Source organism: Enoplosus armatus, chromosome 14 (genome assembly GCF_043641665.1).
Source record: "Enoplosus armatus isolate fEnoArm2 chromosome 14, fEnoArm2.hap1, whole genome shotgun sequence".
In the NCBI taxonomy this organism is placed as follows: Eukaryota; Metazoa; Chordata; class Actinopteri; order Centrarchiformes; family Enoplosidae; genus Enoplosus; species Enoplosus armatus.
In genome coordinates this window covers 16707344-16726027 of record NC_092193.1, presented here as the reverse complement: position 1 = coordinate 16726027, position 18684 = coordinate 16707344, and the positions used below count along the sequence as shown (strand labels likewise).

Below are 18684 nucleotides of genomic sequence, written 5' to 3'. Positions count from 1 at the left end.
TCTTCACCCAGTAGGGGCTTATCTGAGCTTGCTGTTGTGACAGCATCTCTGCTCCCCTCCCTCCAGTCTGGCTCAGGACAGCCACAGATCTGCTTAACACGAGTCCGCGAGATATCTCGGTAAATGCCAGTCTCTTTCCCTTTCTGTTACAGCAAGCATATCATCGCCACAGGAGCTACACTATTTCCATTATTTTCATAAGCTTCTTAGTCGCGCCATGCTCTGTCATTTGTAGAGTGGCTTCGTACTATGAAGTGTGTGAGTTTTTATATATTTTGAGTGCCTCTTTCCTGTACTCACCCTGTTAATATGGAGACAGAGACAGATAATGTGAATAAGCAACATATTCTCATTTTATTTTATGTCTGTCAGATTTACATTGTCATTATGGGCTAATGCAGCTCTGCACAACAGTAGGAGAGTAGGAGAAGAAAAGAAACAGAGATAAAGACGAGAAAAGGGTTAATGTCACATTATTATTGTCAGTGAAACACGGTTAAACTAAGTTACTATTGCTGACATTAACACATGGACTTTGGCAGAGACGAAGTCCGAAGTGTATTTAAACATTTATGGGTACCATCTTACGAAATGGTATACTCAAAGGTTTTTGCGTTATCACTAAGTACTTTGTTAATGGTTAATAAAACATTTATGGATAGATTATAGATCAGTAATAATATACTATAATGCACAAATTAAAATACATGTGAGTTTTCAGGTTGTTTAAATAAAACTTACTTCAGAGGATTTGGGCTAAAAAAGAAACATTTATTGACGATCAACTGCAGGCCAGGTATGATTGGTTATCAATCCAACAACTTTTTATTAAATAGTTCTGTAGTTTAAAAGGCAAAGCAAACAGAGAATATACACCAAACAAATCGATTCCTCACTGTAATTATCCCTTCCCTATCCTCTTTATACTTGAAGGTACTATCAGATTTTTCTCCGCGTCTCACTGAATCAAGATTCACTCAGTGATCAGGCCAAGAGCTGAGTTTCTCTGCTTCCTAATTATTGGCTGGTTATGAACCTCAGGTCGTCTCTTTAACTAGATCAAATGTATCCAACTCTCTACTTAAAAGTGACTCTTTCTCTTCTGAGCTTCACTTGTGTCCCTCATGAACATCACAGATTCTGAGTCAGATCATTTTGGTGTATTACACAGTCAGTAAAAGCCAGATTAATAGTCTGTCATAGTACCGTGTAGAATGCTTGAAATGTGTAGAAAAAACATGATCGTGTTCAAACCAAACGCCAGTCATGAATTCAGAGATAAAATATAGTTTCCAATGTGTAAGATGCATAATCAGAATAAAAAAACAACTTATAGCCGCTGGTTCAGTTTCCTTCTCCTTCCATCACCACACCATCATCACCCCTTTAACCAGTCTGTCATTTAAAGTAAGCAGCCGCCTGCTTAGCCGGCACCTTTCACTTTACAAGCGGCACTTAATTTACTGCAGGACATTTTTAAATCTCCTGCCTCCGTGGCACTGAGTTGCTGACAAATGCCTGGTTGCAAATGTATCTCATTGACTGCTGACTCGGTTGTATTACAAGCTGGCTGATAGGGGCTGCCACAGTAATGTGGCCCTCAGGTTTATCCTCAGATGTTGGAGGAAGTGTATTAATTTAGTTTAGATGGGGCCTTATGAAAGTGTCCTGGCAGGCAGAGACGAGCAGATCTCTCCCTCTCTCTCTCAACCTCTGGGGATTGAAGCTATCTGCCACAGAGCCGAAGCATATTCCACCATCAATGTGTCAGGGGGAAAGCTATTAAAACCGCTTTACTTTTCCTAAGCATCATGAGAATAAGCACAAGATTTAGTGAAATCCCCCCCAGAGCACTGAAAATCTTGTGGATTTTCCCCCCTCAAATGTTTCCTAATGGACTGCTCAGAAGTGTCAGAAACTCTTGTTAGACTTGAATGTGGGTTTTTGGATTTCTGTGTATTTATTTGGAGCTGAAATGACAAAATTTGAAGTATGAGTGCGTCTGAACTTTCCACATAATCAGATGGAAACCCATTCTCCAGTTCTTTAGTATAGAATAGTAGAATCCCAGTGTGTGTTCATACTGACAACATTTTGAAATCATGCAGAGGTTCACCGTGACGTGCAGCAAAGCACAACAACCTGATCTGAGCCGGACTTAGACCTGAGCAGTGGGCCACACTTCCTCACAAGAGACCTCGGCCTTCATCTCATCAAGTCTGTCTCTTCAGACTTCTTATCTGTCAGCTGGGAGAATCTGCTCTCCGTGTGACTGTGGATATCATAAAGACGAGTGACGGCTCTGGCCACGAGTGTACACCATCAAAATGTAACTTTTTTAAAGACATGTAAGGAAAATTATAATGTTTACAATTTCTTTCAATTAATCAATTAATTATTTGGTATATAAAATGTCATGAAATGGAGAAAAATGTCCATCACATTTTCCTACCCAAGGTCTTCATATTGCTTGTTTTGTTTAACTACCTATTCAAATCCCAAAGATATCAAGTTTACTATCACGTAAACAGAAAAAGAAAAGCTGCAAATCCTTACACCTGAGAAGCTGGAACCAGGTAATGTTTGGCATTTGTGCCTAAAAAAATTACAATTAAACAATTTTCTCTTGATGGACTAATCATTTCAGCTGGAGGCCATCCTCTCCTTCTACGCCCACAAAGTGAAGTGGAGCCTTTATGTTGGTCCTTTTAAACAATGGAGGATGATATGCATACATCATCTATCCAGAATGTAATCTGCTAAGGGAGTCTTAATATCGGACACTCCTGAGGAGCTGCCATTAAACAAAATATAACCTCAATCAGTCAGAAAATACAGAAGCATCAGTGAACAATGCAGTTGTCAAACACTTCAGCCATTCGGAGAAAGAAAAGTCACAAGATACGTAATCAGCTCCTGCCAACAATTATTCAGTTAATCAATACAGTAAATTAGTAGCAGACATCCAGCATGGAGTCGCCTTGATAGATTCTTTTCTTGTCAGACGTTGGCACGCTCCCCAGGCCCAAGCACCCGGCCTGCCTCTCCGTGTCGTCTTTCATTTCCTTTTCACCCCCAGGTCTTTCTGTACCTGTCAATTTCTTTCTACAGTGTGACTCCTTAATCCACCTGAGTGCATGGAGGACAGTTTTGACATAAGAAGAAAAGATAGACTCCTAAGGAGAGGCCCAGTATCTTCAGAGCCCAGGGGATAACCGGATTACGACAGCCATTTTGTGCTGCTGGCAGTTTTTCTTATTACCCATTTCCCCCACCCTCCCCTCCCTCATCTCTCCAGAGTTGAAATGCTGCCCTTTCTTAGAAGTCACACCAAACACTGACTAGTACACAAAAACACATACTCTCTGTGTTTTTCCCGACTGAAACAGCTGAAAGCTCTGAGCAGAATAAAAATACGTCTTGGCACATGATAGTAACAGGTTGCAAGAAACATATTTCTCCATACTGCCCTTCAGGTCCCCCCACCCCTCATGTTGTTGTTCCCAGACAATGTTTTCCCCTCACTGTCGAAAACTCTCTAAAACACGGTTCCTCTGTGGAAGTAATCATTGCCTCTGTGTGGCGGTGGCTGCCTCCTGTGTGCGAGGCCTGAACCTACAGCACAGTAGATAACAGCACAGCTATGAGGAGACAGATCAACTGTCTGACCCCTGCTGCCAATCACTTTATCCCTCCAGCCCGTCTGCTCCAAGGAAACCCAGAGAAAAACACTCTCTGAAAACGTCTTATCATCCCCACCACTGGTGCGGTGTTCACCACTGGATCTTTTATGTCCATTTATTTTGGCTTTGAAGAGGCCCGCAGTGCCTTTGATTGTGGGAGGTAAATGAAATAAAGGCCTCCTCCTCGCTGGTTCCCAGATATCGAAGTTTATCGGTGCTACCAAAACCTAAACCCAGAGCCTCAGCTAACCGCCTCAGGTCTGTCTACAGAGAAACACATCATGCGTCTGTCATGGTAATAATCCTTTTTGCAGAAGCCATTTTGGGTGCCTTTGAGGCGGCCTGGAAGCTTCCACTTAGACACCCAGAAAGACGGTGTTGAATTCGTCCTTGTAAAATGAGCTTCCTGCGTATATACTCCATACAGTAATCCCCTGTTGTTACCTATAAGCACCTACATCCACTTCTGAGTAGCAGTGCACGCGCACAGTACACTGTATATAATTCATAGTTAAGTTATTGCTCAGGCATTTCTCCATCAATGTCATTTCAATAACAGACGAGATGGCTAAAGCATATATTTGATCAGATAAGGTTTAGTAATTATGACAACTGGGCCAGTGAATTACAGCTGTGATTAATATTGATTCTGTGGAGCATGGAGGAGGGAGAGGTGAGCGGCTTGTACACATATTGATATATAAGAAAGCTGCATTGAATTTAAATGAGTGATTGTGTCAGTTTTGAGGACAAGTTTTAAAAAGTAATAGTAAACATTGTGAGTGATTTTTGATGAAGATGGAGGCAAAGTCTCTGCTGACCCCATTTAATTTTGTTTCATGCAGGGTCATGTGAATTTTGGCAGTTTTAGCAATTTTAGGGAGACCACCAGGATTCAGTATTTCTAGCCCAGATTTTTTTCCCTCTAACTTGGAGAAACATCTAGACTTTCATGTTGGGAAATAAACCAGTAACACTTTATTTATGCGGGTCTGTCATTTCCTAATAATTATCCTTGGACGTTCCCTGAAAGAACTATGTAACCTGGTCCTAATTCTGAGACAGTTATTTGTTGTTTTTCTGAAAGAGTATAAAACAAGTAATAACAGAATTTAGAGACTTTCTCTTTTGGGACCGCTGACTCTTGACCTTATCGCTAAAATTCTGGCTACACTTCCGGTTTAATGAGATGGTCTCACTTGACTAAAGTATACAGCAACGTCTTCTGAGATATTCTGAAATAGACTTGATATGGATCATTACAGGGCACTGAGGAGCTGCAGTGCAAAACAAACTTCCATGGTGAGCACAAAACCTTCTAATGTCTAGTTTTCTGCTGGTGTTGTGCAGCAGAAGACTTCCTGCCTGCCTGCACTCCTGTCTGTAGACATTTACTAAACTGTTGGAGAGGAAGAAGGAGGGAGTCCCTCAGAAATGTTGTACAGTCACTTTTTGTTTAGGGGATTACAGTGCTCTCTCTCTCATTCCCATTGGCTTGGCCCGTCGTGACAGTGGTGATGAGTGGTTGACATGCCCAGCATCATCCATAACAAGCTTCCAACTTGGTCCTGTGTGACTCCCATTCATGCGCCCAGGCTTTGCGCTTTATGTTCCTTTCCGTTCCACTTTGTGCAAATGCTTCATTCAATTTGGAATTACGCTTTCAAGTATTTTCTTACCAAAGAGACAGAGAACATTTCTTAACTCAATCTACCTTTCTTCACCACTTTTCCTTTTACGCACGAGAGGAGCATGAGCTTATTGGAGAGGTGACTCGATTTAAAGTGGGACCGGTGTGTGCGTTTTTATTAATGAATGTGTCAGTTTCTGATATGGCAAAACCTTTAGATCACATCAAAAGACCCATGAATGCTTTCATGGTGTGGTCCAGAGGCCAGAGGAGGAAAATGGCCCAGGAGAACCCAAAGATGCACAACTCTGAGATCAGCAAGAGACTCGGCGCGGAGTGGAAGCTGCTCTCCGACTCCGAGAAACGTCCGTACATCGACGAGGCCAAGAGGCTGCGGGCTCAGCACATGAAGGAGCACCCGGACTACAAGTACAGACCCCGGCGCAAACCCAAGAGTCTCCTGAAGAGGGACCGTTTCGTTTTCCCGCTGCCGTCTTTACTCGGGGACTCAGCGGAGCACTTGAAGGGATTTTCCATAGACTCCTTTCTTGTCCCCGGGGATAAAGCCAGAGCTCTGCTCGCTCCCGCCTCCTCCTCCTCCTCCTCGTCCTTCTCGCTGCTGGAGCCGGTGGCGCCGTTCAGCACCGGAGCTGTCCAGCGGATGGCGGAAATCCCGCACACCCTGGCCGCCGGCGCTCTGCCCTTCAGCGCGCACACGTTTGGATACCAGACCGGAGGGATCGGGGGTCTGGCTTGCCCCGGACAGCACACCCACACCCACCCGTCACCCTCCAGCCCGGGATACGTGGTGCCGTGTAACTGTAGCGCCTGGTCTGCCGCCAGTTTACAGCCTCAGGTTGCCTATATCCTCTTCCCTGGAGGGATGACCAAGAACGGCATGGACGCATACACCTCACCCAGCTCCAGCGCGTGACAGACTGGACTCACCTGAAGACGTGACGGGAAAAGTTTGCGCACAGGACCTCCCCATGAAATATGACACAAGAAAACGGACTGGGCTATAATATATGTTTTCATCCTACACATATCTCAGCAAAACTGAATATTACAGGCTGGTGTCTCCGCAGAGATTAAACACATTTCACAATGCCAAACATAGAAGTTTACCTAGCCTCCTACTGAGCACCTAAACACACCACGAGCCCCTGTACTCGTTATTCTGTGTAAGTGCAGAGTAAAGATTTGGCGCGTAATGTGAGGATGCAATTTTGTTACTCGTTTGACAAAAACATGAATTCAAAACAGCTTAAGATAAAATGCAATGAGGCCCGCCCATAACTTTCTCTATAATTGATCAAAACCAACAGGAACTGACTTCAGTGTCCACATGGCTGTCAGTCAGCAGAGGAAGTCTGCAAGAGTCCGTGTGTTTTTGTTTATTTACCCAGGCTCCAAAACAGACGTTAAGTCTAATTTTACACTTATACACGCGGGCAGTAACACCTGTTTGTCCCCCAGCATATCTGTCTCAGTATGTAGGCCTGTTTCTTATTTTGAAGTGGACATAATAAATGTTTCTATAAAGCATTGTCTTATAATTTGAGTTTTCTTTGAAGACTTTCTTAATGGTCCACATCACCACACATTTTCTTGCAATTTTTAAAGAAAATGTCTGCTGATTATCAAAGGGTTCTTTCTAAATTGTTTCTGTTAGATGTGATTTCATGCCAGACATCAGTTAAAATAATAACTGAGGGAAGTTTGCTATCAAAGCCGTGTGTTTTCATGTTCCTGACTAGCTACTTATTTAAACGAGCTGACTTTTAACCTCCCAATAAGGTGCACATCAAAGACTCACACAAAAGACAGACAGATATTAATATAATGCCAAAAAGTCCATTGAACTGACAAACATGGCAAAATGACATGTTTGGAGGCTACTGTATGAGTTTTGTTGTGTGTGTGTGTGTGTGTGTTTGTGAGAGCGAGCGAGAGCGAGCCAGGCTTGTGATAAGAGAAGAATAGAAACTTCTCTCCTCCCCAGTTGTTGACAAAGTGATAAGGTGAAAAATTGAATCAGGGAAATCGTATGAGGAACTCTTTGTTTCAGAGTTAGTAAGAGGGAACGAGTCCTCCTACTGAAACCAGTCTGAGTTTCAGTCTCAGTGTTTATTAGATTTACAGCAGGAATGACCGCTGGTGCTACATCAGTATATCTGGGTCATGGTCAGACGGCATTTGGGGGGTGTTTCTTTCCCTTTACTAGTTAGTAGTACACAGTAGAAATGTACATGAATTGGGGCCGCTCCAGTCAGAGGGGCAGCCCAGGAGAAGAGAAAGTGCTCAGGATAAGGTCCCCATGCTGTTGAGATTTCATCTTGCTGAAGTGTCCTTGAGCAAAACACCAAATGTTAATCAGTCCAAGGGTCCAGGGATGCAGCTCTGTAGCTGAGCTTGACCTCTGGCCTACATGTGGACGTGAAAAGGGTTTTATATTCCTGGTTAGACTTTTAAAATAACAACCTGAGGCCTGAAATGAACTTTTACATTCTGTCCAGGATCATGCCATAAGTGAGAATCTCCACTGTCTTTTTTTGTAGCCTATTACGTTAGACCTGATTGAGTGACACACTCATGTCTGCCTCATCTCTGTCTATTTGCATGTCTGTCTGCATCATTTTTGAGTTTGTGAGGGTGTTGGCATGGCAGATCACTGCTTAATCTACTGACTGACCAACTGCAGGCGGTTTACCGAAAGCCCCCTGGAGTCAGTGATTCAGGCTCCCGTATTTACATTTAAACAGTTAGTCCTCATTTAGGTGCCAGGTGCGCCTATCACCACTGTGTCCACACCTCTCAACACAAGGTAGCCCAACCCATGCCGCTGTGTCATCCACTGGGTGAAACCCAACTGCCTCCACCCAACGCCACCATCACTACAAAGTGCCACTTTGCCCACACACCTGCTCACCTTTGGCACCTTCACTTGCACTCATTTATATATGCAGCGACACGTCAAGTATTAATCTATTTAAACTGGGACCAAACTATCCTGCACACACACGCTGTGCCTCCCAGGTATATTTCCTAACTTCTGAAAGAGGAAACAACAATGGCGCCTTCGGTCCTGCAGAATGGTGGATTCATTTTGGGCTTGGCCGGTGCAGCAGCCCTCATCGCTGCCACTGCCATGAACAAATGGAGTGTCAAGGACCGGCAGGGGGATGTGGTGACATCTGTCTACACCTACAAGGGTCTGTGGCAGGACTGTGAGACCGCTTCCTCAGGATTCACCGAGTGTCGCCCGCTCTATGGCCTCCTGGGCTTCTCAGGTAGGACAATACTCTGTTATGTTTGAATGTGCAGAGCTTCTCCGGTGATCCAAATTAGTTTGAGTTCATTGATCTTCTAGTAATCTAGTAAGGATTAGTCACCTTCACTCATGAGGTTTTCTCTTGAAGATATTAAAACAGTCTGGGCTCTCTCATGTCTTCTCTTAAAAGAGGTATTGTCAGGTGTTTGCTGAGCTTCCTGTGATCACAGGAACATTGACGCAGCAAAGTTTAAGGGAGTTGCTACTAAACTGTCTTAAAACATGACGGTCAAGGAAGTTCTCGCACTAATTGTCGAGATCTAAGAGGGCCTAACTAGTTCTTCTCAAAAGACAAGGCAGGAGGTTTTTAAGGTGCGTGAGACGAGTCTCATTCAGTTGCATGGGGTCCACGATGATGACACAACATAGAAGGTCAACTCTTCTTGTGTAATTTCCCCCCGGGGATCAATAAAGTATTTCTGATTCTGATTCTGATTCTCTCTCTGCGTCTCTTTCACATATTTGTAAGTCTTATGTAAAACAGAAAGGATGATTAGAGGAGCAGCCGATGCTTGTTTGCTTTTACCTCCTGCAAGAGCCATTTGAATTCTAAAATTGGGGAACAAGAATACTTCCAAAACATAAAGACTGAAATGATGGGCTCCTGCATTTAAAAGCAGCTTATAGCTCCCATTAAGTTCTGGAGCAAATAAATGTGTCATATTGTTAAGCAGTGTAGATATATATTTTTATTTTCAAGCCAATTAAAGGGGATATTGTGAAATTAAAATTAAACTCCTGCTAATATTTGAGAACCTTTCCTAGACTTTGAAGGGATGAATCAGATTTTTTTTTTTACAAAGGATGATGTTTTAAAATCATTTTTACTCTCAGTTTCTCTCGTCCTCAAACTCTTGAGGCCACTCCTATCAGTATTTGCATTAGCACCAGTGCGCTCTGGTCACTATAATGGACCGCCAGGCCGACACTTAGTCAACACAGTTATCAGAAACAGAACAAACAACAAGCAACAAGGGCAGGTTCCTACTGCACACCCACTGTAGCAGAATACATGTCATACAGTGAGATTAAATACATCTTTTAACATCGTCTTCTTTGGGCGATTAAGAGGATTTAAGTATGTAAGTATATAAGTAAGTATGAGGTCTAAACACAAAATAAAAGCCTCATTGTCAGACGCATGATTTATGTCACTTGTGATGCAGATTGTCATACAATAGTAGAACACAGTGAATTAATCAGCCATTTTAGGAATATCAGACTCAATGTAACATGTCTCTGTTAATGTGTTTTCTGTCCATTAGGTGCCTTCCAGGCTGTGCGAGCCCTGATGATAGTGGGCGTGGTGCTGAGCGTCCTCGGAGCGGTGATATCCGTTTTCTCCCTGACCTGCATCACAATGATCAGCATGGAAGACACCACCAAGGCCAAGATGAGCCTCACCGCCGGCATCATGTTCATCACCGCTGGTACGGTTAGAAACCACCAAAACATACATGAGCATATCTGACAAGAAGTTCATTTGTGAGTTGGTCAACTCTGACCTCTCGGATTCTTAAGCTTCTTTTTGCTGAGGAGTTGCATTTATTGACTTCAACAGTTCAATGAACCACTGAGTTCCTGTCTCTGTCTCTCTGTGCCTTCCTCTCAGGTGTGTGTGGCATTGCAGGAGCTTCTATCTACGCCAGTCAGATTGTGGCCAGTTTCAGGATGTCCACCTACAACTACGGAGGAGGAGGAGGATATGGAGGAAATATGATGCAGGGAGGGATGGGTGGAGGAATAGGTGGAGGGATGGGAGGAATGCCCACGTAGGATATAACATTTAATTATTTTTGCTTGAATTTTCATATTCTCCATATTATTCTCATGCTGAACCTACATTACTGTCTTGTTTGGCTGAATGTGGTCGTTTGTCTTCACAGATACACGTTTGGCCCCGCTCTGTTCGTAGCCTGGATCGGAGGGGGGGTCCTGCTTATTGGTGGCATCCTGAAGTCACTGGCTTTCAAAGGAATGGTGAAAGATGAAAAACCACGGTGAGTCCCCTCACAGATTTATAGTGACAGCAAATGATGAGAAAGAACCCAAACATGTTGGATAACTGAACATATTTTAACTGGCTTTCTGCTCAGCTGCTAATGTCTGTGGATTTCTCTTTTTACTTGTATTAATCTCCTACAATTTTGCTTTTCAGTTACCCAGGGGTTGCTTACAAACCTCAGTCCCGCACCAAAACTGACCTGGGTGATCACCATTCAGAGGGCGGCAAGAAAGAGCAGAATTATGTCTAACTTGAACCTGAAACACTGACATGATTTGCGTTTGCAAAGGCATGTGCTTTAATCTTTTCACATGCAGCATGCTTTTTTCCCCCAGTTGCCTCATATTCAATAATATGTCTTAACTATCATATAATGGAAGGCAACGTTTCACATCTAACAGCAGCGCAACAGGTGTAACAAAATATTTAGTTTTCATATGCACGTCTCAGTACTAGATGTTTAGAAATGCTCAGATGCTTTATTCAATTGAAGTTTTTTTTACGTGAGTTTTATTAAATCATTTTATTTTTATGTAAATAAAACATTGATTTGTGAAATGTGTGTGCTTCGAATTACTCAAATGCAAATGGTCAACGAGGACATGAGCATGCCTGATTATTGAGATGTGAAACTAAAGGCATTTTAAAGAAGATGTATTTATATATCAATGCCTCTGTAACTACTGTATCTGCTATATTTATGTTTATATTTAACTGCCTGTAAATAGGTATGTAATAAGGTAAGGAAATGTTAAAAGGGGTGAGCATAAATACATGTTTTTTCCATTTTAAAGGGAACACAGTTTATGAAAGCAAGGTAAAAACAACCCACTTAATAAGCGTGTTTTGTAACTCCTTTTGTATACTCCCCCTCTGCAGGCAGAGTGCCCACCTGTCACAGCACTGAGCTGCAATGTTGTTTCAGAGCACTAGATGTCAGCAAATTCATCTCTTTGGTTTGAAATCAGTCTGAGGCGACCACAGAGCAAAGCAGTCATCTGTACTAGAATAACAAAGACAACTGTGTTACCATACACTTCTATTTTCCAATTCAACAAAAACAATTAGTGATTGACAGAAAAACCATCAGAGACTTTGTTTATTGTTGCATATTTAAACAGTCACCTCACTCGCTCAAAAACAAGCATCCAAAATAAATCCAGTTTCTCTTCGAAGCAGAAGACGCCGAAAAACACAAATATACATCAGACCTCACATCCCAACACTGGTTTACTGTGAGGTCTTCACTAACGTGTGCCTCAGCAAAGACACCTGCATCGGGAGAGCAACTAGGATTCATTCTTACTACAAACCCCATCAGTCACAATGTTGAGCGTTATAAAAAAAAAACTATTATACAAGAACATCAGACAGACAGAGGGGGAATGGAAACTCCCACAGGTAGACAACGAAAAAGGTCATGATGTACAGTATTGGTTTTCAAACACAATAGACCCACTTTGAGCTATGATTAATCTGTAATGTTGATCATTGTTTTGGATGTGCTGCCCGTCTGGGCTCTGGTGATTATGTCTTTTCACACTCTCATTTAAGTTATTTGGTAAAATCCAGACAAGAAATTCATGATTTTCAGGTACAAAAACAGTCATATAGAGCAGTGATTTGACAACCATCTATCAAGGCCAAGTTGTGTACAAATTGGTAAATAACTAAAAGGGTCGGTTCACACAAACTACACAAAAAACAAAACATTTTCTCACTTGTAGTCTCTTGCTATGGAGATAGTTTTGGTTTAATTTGCTCAAGTTTTAGTGGATCTGTCTCTTGAGATTTCTGCCCCGACCTAAATACAATGAAGGTGAGTGTGTTTTAGTTTTTGGTGCTCAAAACATTGAAAACGTAGATTTACAGCTACAAAAACGATTTCTTCAGTAGAAAGTAGTTTTAGTCAAAAGTGTGTTCATTTACAGAAACCAGGACAGTTTCTGGAAAGACAAGCTGCTGTTGAATATTTCAAATGTCCGTTTTCAGCGCTGTGAGCACCACAAACAAAACTCCATTTACCTGAGGGTGGATGCAGAAATCTCAGAGACATATCTTTCAACCTCGTGGCTCATAAAACAGAAAATATCTGCATGGCTGGATACCACTGGTGGAACTGTAATTTGGATGAACGGACCCTTTAACTAAAAACAAAAGCAAAAGCTGGATTCTTGTGTCTATATTCGGTCTAATTTCTCACTCAGGAACTCCTCCACGCTGTCTGTGTTCCACTTGAGGATGCTGAGTTCTTCAGCGATGTTCCCGTTATCGTCCAAAAGCTTTAGTACAGGATCTGAGCCTCTCACGTACTGCACCGTGGGAGAGGAAAAGAGGAGAGGTTTGTTAGTAAGGCGGGTTTGCCCTCAATACAAATGAAAACTATCCAGAGAAATGTTCATCGCCCCGACCTTGATCTGAAGACCCTTGAACATCTTCGGCTTTTCACTCCTGACAAAAGCTGTGGAGATAAGATGCCGGTGAGACAAATGTCGGGTAATGAATCAGTCAATTAGCCTTTCTATTTTAGTACTGAGGTCTGTAATTAGTGACAACTGCAAAACCTCCTGAGAATGCAGCGTTAACAGCGGCGGAGACAGTTGAGAAGACAGGATGGCTACGGCTGAAGTAAACAAACGACAGACATATGGCACAGACAGGGCTCCAGACGTCTACCCCCGTACTGAAGCGAGCTGCAGTAACTCCATCAACGTAACCCGACACTGAATGAACCAAATGTTACACTGAGCAGAGATGGGAGGTCTATTCCCAAGACACACAGGATGAAAAACTTCAAAAGCTTGTTTGAAAATCGGCCCTCCAGCATTTTAGACCACCTACTGGGAAAAGTGATTTCAAAAGGGATATATTTCACACACATCCCCATTGATTAAGACACAGAATCACACAAAGCAAAAGCTTCAGGAGAGAGCCGTTAATGGGTTTCAAAACAAGATAATGAATTTCAGAATATAAGTCATGTCCCAATAGAGAGCTCACCTTGGACTTGAGGGAACCTCCCCAGTTTTCATCCACACACCTCGAGGATGGCCCCAGCATAGAGCTGTGTGCAGAGAAACACAATGTAAGGTTTTTTTTTCACCCCCACATATCAATGCCCACATAAAGACACAGAATGGGCTGCAGCCCTGCTGGTGGTAGGACGCCTGGCCTGGAGGAGTAATTTGATTCAGGCAGACTGATTCATAAACGTGTCCAGGCGTCTCCTTGGGGGTCATTAAATTGTGAGCCTGTGCATATGGATGGCGGTTTGTGCAGGGCTCACTTGTAATCAAACCCAGCACCAATATACAGTAAGTTAGAGGGAATTGGAGTGTCACAGCAGTATTTCAAGACCGCGCTCTGCTCGCTGTTTCAGGAAGCTAAATGGCCTGGTTGGCGGGTTCACACAGCAAATTCAATTAGGCATGCAAAGCTAAGACGCTCTCCTCTTCCTCTCCTCCTCTGTCCTTCTGTAAACAATCCAGCACTGCACTTTCGTGCTTTTCATTTTACCATACAGATCATAGATAAGTCACGACTCTGTTGAGAACAGGAAACAAGGAAACAAGTGATAGGCCGCTCTAACTGGACTCATTGGAGCATTTTGAAATGTTGAAATGCTCCAATGAGTCCTATTCAGCTAATTACCCGGTCTATCAGTGATTTCAAATACCCAAACACAAAAATATGAAAAGTATTATTACAATAACTCCATCCATGTTTCTCTTTATCTTTCTCTTTATCTTAAACAATCTTGCAGGCAGAGACAGAGAGCAACTATGTTCGCTGCAGCCTAAAAAAGTAACAAAAACAAGGTGATATTTACAACAGATAACACTAAAGGCTAACAAGAAAAAATGAAACATACCCAACAGGTCCTTTTAAGGTTAACTAGGATATGTGATATCTAAGACCACAATGAAGACTTCAAATGTCGGTTTAAGGTATTTTCTTTCCTATAAATGGGTATTATTCTGGATCATTCAACACTAGCTCTTCAAAAGGACTACACAATTATTCTATAAGCCCCCTAACTCGAAAAATAACACTTTTGGCGTTTGTTAAGATTAAAGGATAAAGGATGCATTAGTCTTTCTGACTCCCCCAGAGTGTGGCCCCACAAATTCCTACTGAAGACATAAATCAGGCAAAACAGGACAGAAATATGGAGTTCCATTTTTTAAGTAAGGCTAAATCATTTCCTAAAAGCTTTTAGCAAACGTTACTCAAACAGCAGAATATAGCGCATTTGTTGGGGAGTATTTTCAGTCGTGTAGTTGTGCAGCTGAATTGTGGGATTTAATCATAATAAACTACAGTGCTCATGTTCATCATAATGACGGAACATGTCAGTGCAGCAGTGTGGCTCATTTATGTTTTAATACTTCCTGGACAACAGTGGAGCTCTATGGCAGAGAGGAATAAGATATATCAGGCTTTGGATACACAGATTATACTTGTAAGTAGGATCAGTTAATTTTTGGTTTTGGTGTATTCATGGGATTTATTGACAATAAGAAAAATATATAACATCGCTAATGGCTTAAAAGCGCAGAAACTGGCCTGAGAGACTCTGAGGAAGGTTTTCCTGCTCTACAGAGACATGCTGTGTTGTAGAAATGCTACTAATAAAGACTCACAGGAGAGTCTTTCTGGGTTATATTTCACACTTGCAAGCGGGCAAATTACCAGAGCAGTTACAGAGAGCTGTCCAAGGTAAAAGGCAAAGAATCATTAAACCTGTCAGTCTCAATACATTCAACAGGTAGTGGACTCTTGCCCTCAGAAAAGCTACATGGAAGCAAACTGTTGGAAACAGTATACAGAGTATGTGGCTCACTGTGATTGACTGCTGAAAGTGTAAAAACAGGCTGCATAATCTTTTTGCTTTGCCTGCACTTAATGCCAGTTTGTCTTGACCAGTTCATGTATTCTGTATTTTTCCACCACATACTGTACAGTGGCACCCAGGGGAGCCGAGGTGCTGCTATGTGCGGGGGTGCTCTGCAGAGAAGCACACTATGAAAATGAGTAACCGAAATGCCCTCCATGCTCAGTGAATCTTACTAATCGACTAGGCTGCGCAATAAGCCATTTCTCAGAGGGTTTAATGACACGGCACTGATGTCAATTGCGAGACAGAAAGAATTCTTAAGGCAGATAATTGTTGCTGTCTGAGGAGAAAATGTGCTTAGTGACACTGTCGTTTCTGCTGGTACCCTCGGAGAGCAGCTGGAGACAGCCAATTGCTCTTCTAAGTGACATTTTCACTCAAATCGTGAGGAGGAAGAGGAGTAATCTTTCCTCTAAGTGTCTGTCTGAAAAAGAGTTATCATCAAGAGGTGTAATGAGGTGTGCACTACCCTTTTCCAAGGTGCTGTTGCTAGGATACCACACACGCTCTAGGGGCTTTGCTTAATCAAAGAAAAATTACATTGTTTTTCCACCATCACTTGACTCAGTGTTTATCTGTCAGAGCCCAGCAGGGACTCTGCGTTTGAATTTGCTGTAATCACCGGAGCTATGAGAGCACAGCAACACCTCCTCGCTGGTTACAGAGAGGTTGTTAATGCAGAACTTGAAGCTTCGACCCCATGGGGAGTGTCAAGCTGGGGTTAAGGATCATCGACTCTGAACATCAGAGAGAAAGCTTGAGACAGACAGAGTGACAGAGTTTGTGTGTGGCAGCTCAGATCTGATGCACAGCTGCAAACAGTGTTAACAGACCCAGTGACAGCGAGTCTAATACTAGGTTGTTTTCAGTAGCAGTTGAAATGCTGGGGGATGTGATCCTGTCAGTAAATGTGACACATTCTGACACGGAGGTACGTTGACTCTAGTACTATCCACAGAGGAGCCTGTCTTCTGTGGAGCTGAGTAAATGACTAGAGACAGCATACAGATCAGTTCAAGACCCCACAATTAAGAAACTGTTGTGCATCATCACATTTGTCACGTCTCAGCCATGCAGCACAAAATAACAGTAGGTGTCTTTCATTTGATCATTTTACTGCATGCACTTTTGTTAACCTTGTTTCTGGATACACTTCCTCAATTCTCACTGAATCTCCTTTAATAAGGCTTTTGTAAGAAGTTCCTCGCTGTGACTGAATCTACACAGGCAATCACTTCCTGTCTGCCACTTCTGTGAGCTCTGGTGTTCCCTTTACCTTGCGCGCTTCCATCTGGGCCTCCTGCTGGCAGCACTGCCGGCAGTCGGGCTGGAGCTTGGTGAGGCTGAACTCCCCGAGCAGGTCACAGGAGCTGCACAGCAGGTTGCTGGAGAAACCCAGCTCCCTGCACGCCTCAGACGACAGCTTGACACCGTACGCCGACAGCTGGGGAGAGGAAGGAGAAGATAAGAGAGATGCAGAGGGGAAAATCTACAAGGCCATGTTTTTATAGAACTTACTTCTCATGTGCACAAGTGTGAGAATAGAAAAGCAATGTGTTATTGATTTAAAAAAAAATGAAATTAGGAATAAAGATTGTGGATAATTGTGTGTTTTAAAAGTGCAATAAAATCCTGAAACAAACATGGATGAGAACTAAGTGATGTGACTTGTATGTAGTGCTGTGAATAACTCAAAATTACAATGACAAGTTTAGTGTATTGTAGAACCAATGTATCAATAGCTCTTTATAAACCCGTACGACAGGACATTGTGTGAAAACTACAATATCATCATCTATAATCTACAAAACAACGTTAAATTAATCAAAAATCTAATGTCACAATTTGCTGAAACCCTGATATCTGAGTACTTAAGTAGTATGACCAACAAACAAAAAGAACACAGTATTAATTTGAAATGTTTGCCATTTTCATTTGATAATGACTAAAACAATTTATCAAATATGAAAATGACACTCAATTATCATTATTGCTGTTTGACTTATTAATAAAACATTTCAGCACATTTCTTGGGTACAAGAGATTTTAATGTCTGGTAGGAATGTGGGTGCTGATTTCCTAATAAACAGGGAGATTCAGTCTGAGACATGCTCATCCTCTTTGCTGCTAAAGGCCAAACGTTAACCTGTTGTAAAAATGTCCTGGTGTCGTGGTGAATAACAGAGGACTGATGCTGGCTAGTTTGTTTTGTCAACTTTTCCTAGACAGGTAAGCCAATACAGATTCTACCAGGTAGATCTACCTGACCTGTTTCCCGCTTTCAGGATTCAGGAAACCAGTGTTCTCTCAAATGTGATTGCCCCATAAAAAAAGTATTTAAGTTTTAGTCTAATTTTGGCACCCTGCATTATGCACGCTCTCCTTGCCAATACAGTTCCCCTAAAACTTTAGCTCGAAAGACTTTTGTCAAGCTAAGTTACAGGCGTTTGGGACTCATTTTACTGAGCAGGGAAGCGATTTTGACGGGGACGTGTCAATTTATAAGACAGGAAGTATTGAGTTACCGTTGCCTTTCTCTTTCAAAACACACGTTTCGACATACCAATCGGTTTATAAATTGTATAAATCAGTCAGCTAAGATATAAACATCGAGGAGGGTTCACTCCATCAGGGCTCAAAGGTTTTTTGGATAAGCCACGTCATTTTAAAGCTCCGGGCACAGCAGGATGCGGCTCACAAAACTGAACATAACGTTAGACAGCCGACAGCTTCGCCAACCGTTCATGGAAATTATAAAGCACTTCTCAAATGCGGCGACAGTTGCTCATTTTCATAAATAATAAACTCACCGTTTGTAAAAGCGACAGAAGCCACAGGAGATACACCTCTCCCGACATTTTAGAGCCTGCTTTGTCAGCAGAAACTACTCTGAGGACCCCTTTATTTACAGAAGGGCTGCCCCGTCGCGCCTGACCGTTAACCTACACAACTGATCATTTCTCTTTTCAAAAATGATCGACGCTTGCTGGCATAACATCATCCTTATTGGTTATACTAACATTTCTACAAATATGTGATGTATTAAGAAGAATTAGATTTTTATTTTATGTTTCTTGAGTTTTGGCATATTCCATGGTCGACTCGTATTTTCTTCCTCGCCTCCACTGTTATCAT

At 42.3% G+C, this 18684-nt stretch overlaps 3 protein-coding genes across 3 annotated transcripts; 2 read left to right on the top strand and 1 right to left on the bottom strand.

The window, feature by feature from the left end:
* The first annotated feature begins 5515 nt into the window (after positions 1–5515).
* On the top strand, positions 5516–6247 carry LOC139296675 (transcription factor Sox-14). Its single transcript, XM_070919148.1, has one exon. The coding sequence runs from the start codon at positions 5516–5518 to the stop codon at positions 6245–6247; it is 732 nt and encodes a 243-aa protein (XP_070775249.1).
* A 2139-nt stretch (positions 6248–8386) lies between these two features.
* Positions 8387–10902, top strand: cldn18 (claudin 18). The gene is made up of 5 exons (XM_070919150.1): positions 8387–8606; positions 9913–10077; positions 10260–10419; positions 10534–10647; positions 10806–10902. The coding sequence occupies exons 1-5, from the start codon at positions 8387–8389 to the stop codon at positions 10900–10902; spliced, it is 756 nt and encodes a 251-aa protein (XP_070775251.1).
* An 831-nt stretch (positions 10903–11733) lies between these two features.
* selenof (selenoprotein F) lies at positions 11734–18441 on the bottom strand. The gene is made up of 5 exons (XM_070919167.1): positions 18360–18441; positions 16826–16993; positions 13653–13716; positions 13064–13113; positions 11734–12964 (listed from the first exon to the last, which is right to left on the bottom strand). The coding sequence occupies exons 1-5, from the start codon at positions 18405–18407 to the stop codon at positions 12833–12835; spliced, it is 462 nt and encodes a 153-aa protein (XP_070775268.1). The 5' UTR covers positions 18408–18441; the 3' UTR covers positions 11734–12832.
* Between the last annotated feature and the right edge of the window lie 243 nt (positions 18442–18684).

What these genes read in the sequence shown, in the direction of transcription:
- LOC139296675 (XM_070919148.1), top strand. Translation starts at nt 5,516, where the DNA reads ATGGCAAAACCTTTAGATCACATCAAAAGACCCATGAATGCTTTCATG.
- cldn18 (XM_070919150.1), top strand. Translation starts at nt 8,387, where the DNA reads ATGGCGCCTTCGGTCCTGCAGAATGGTGGATTCATTTTGGGCTTGGCC. An exon ending in GGGATGGGAGGAATGCCCAC is followed by an intron (nt 10,420 to 10,533) that starts GTAGGATATAAC and finishes TTGTCTTCACAG; the next exon opens with ATACACGTTTGGCCCCGCTC. An exon ending in GTGAAAGATGAAAAACCACG is followed by an intron (nt 10,648 to 10,805) that starts GTGAGTCCCCTC and finishes TTTGCTTTTCAG; the next exon opens with TTACCCAGGGGTTGCTTACA.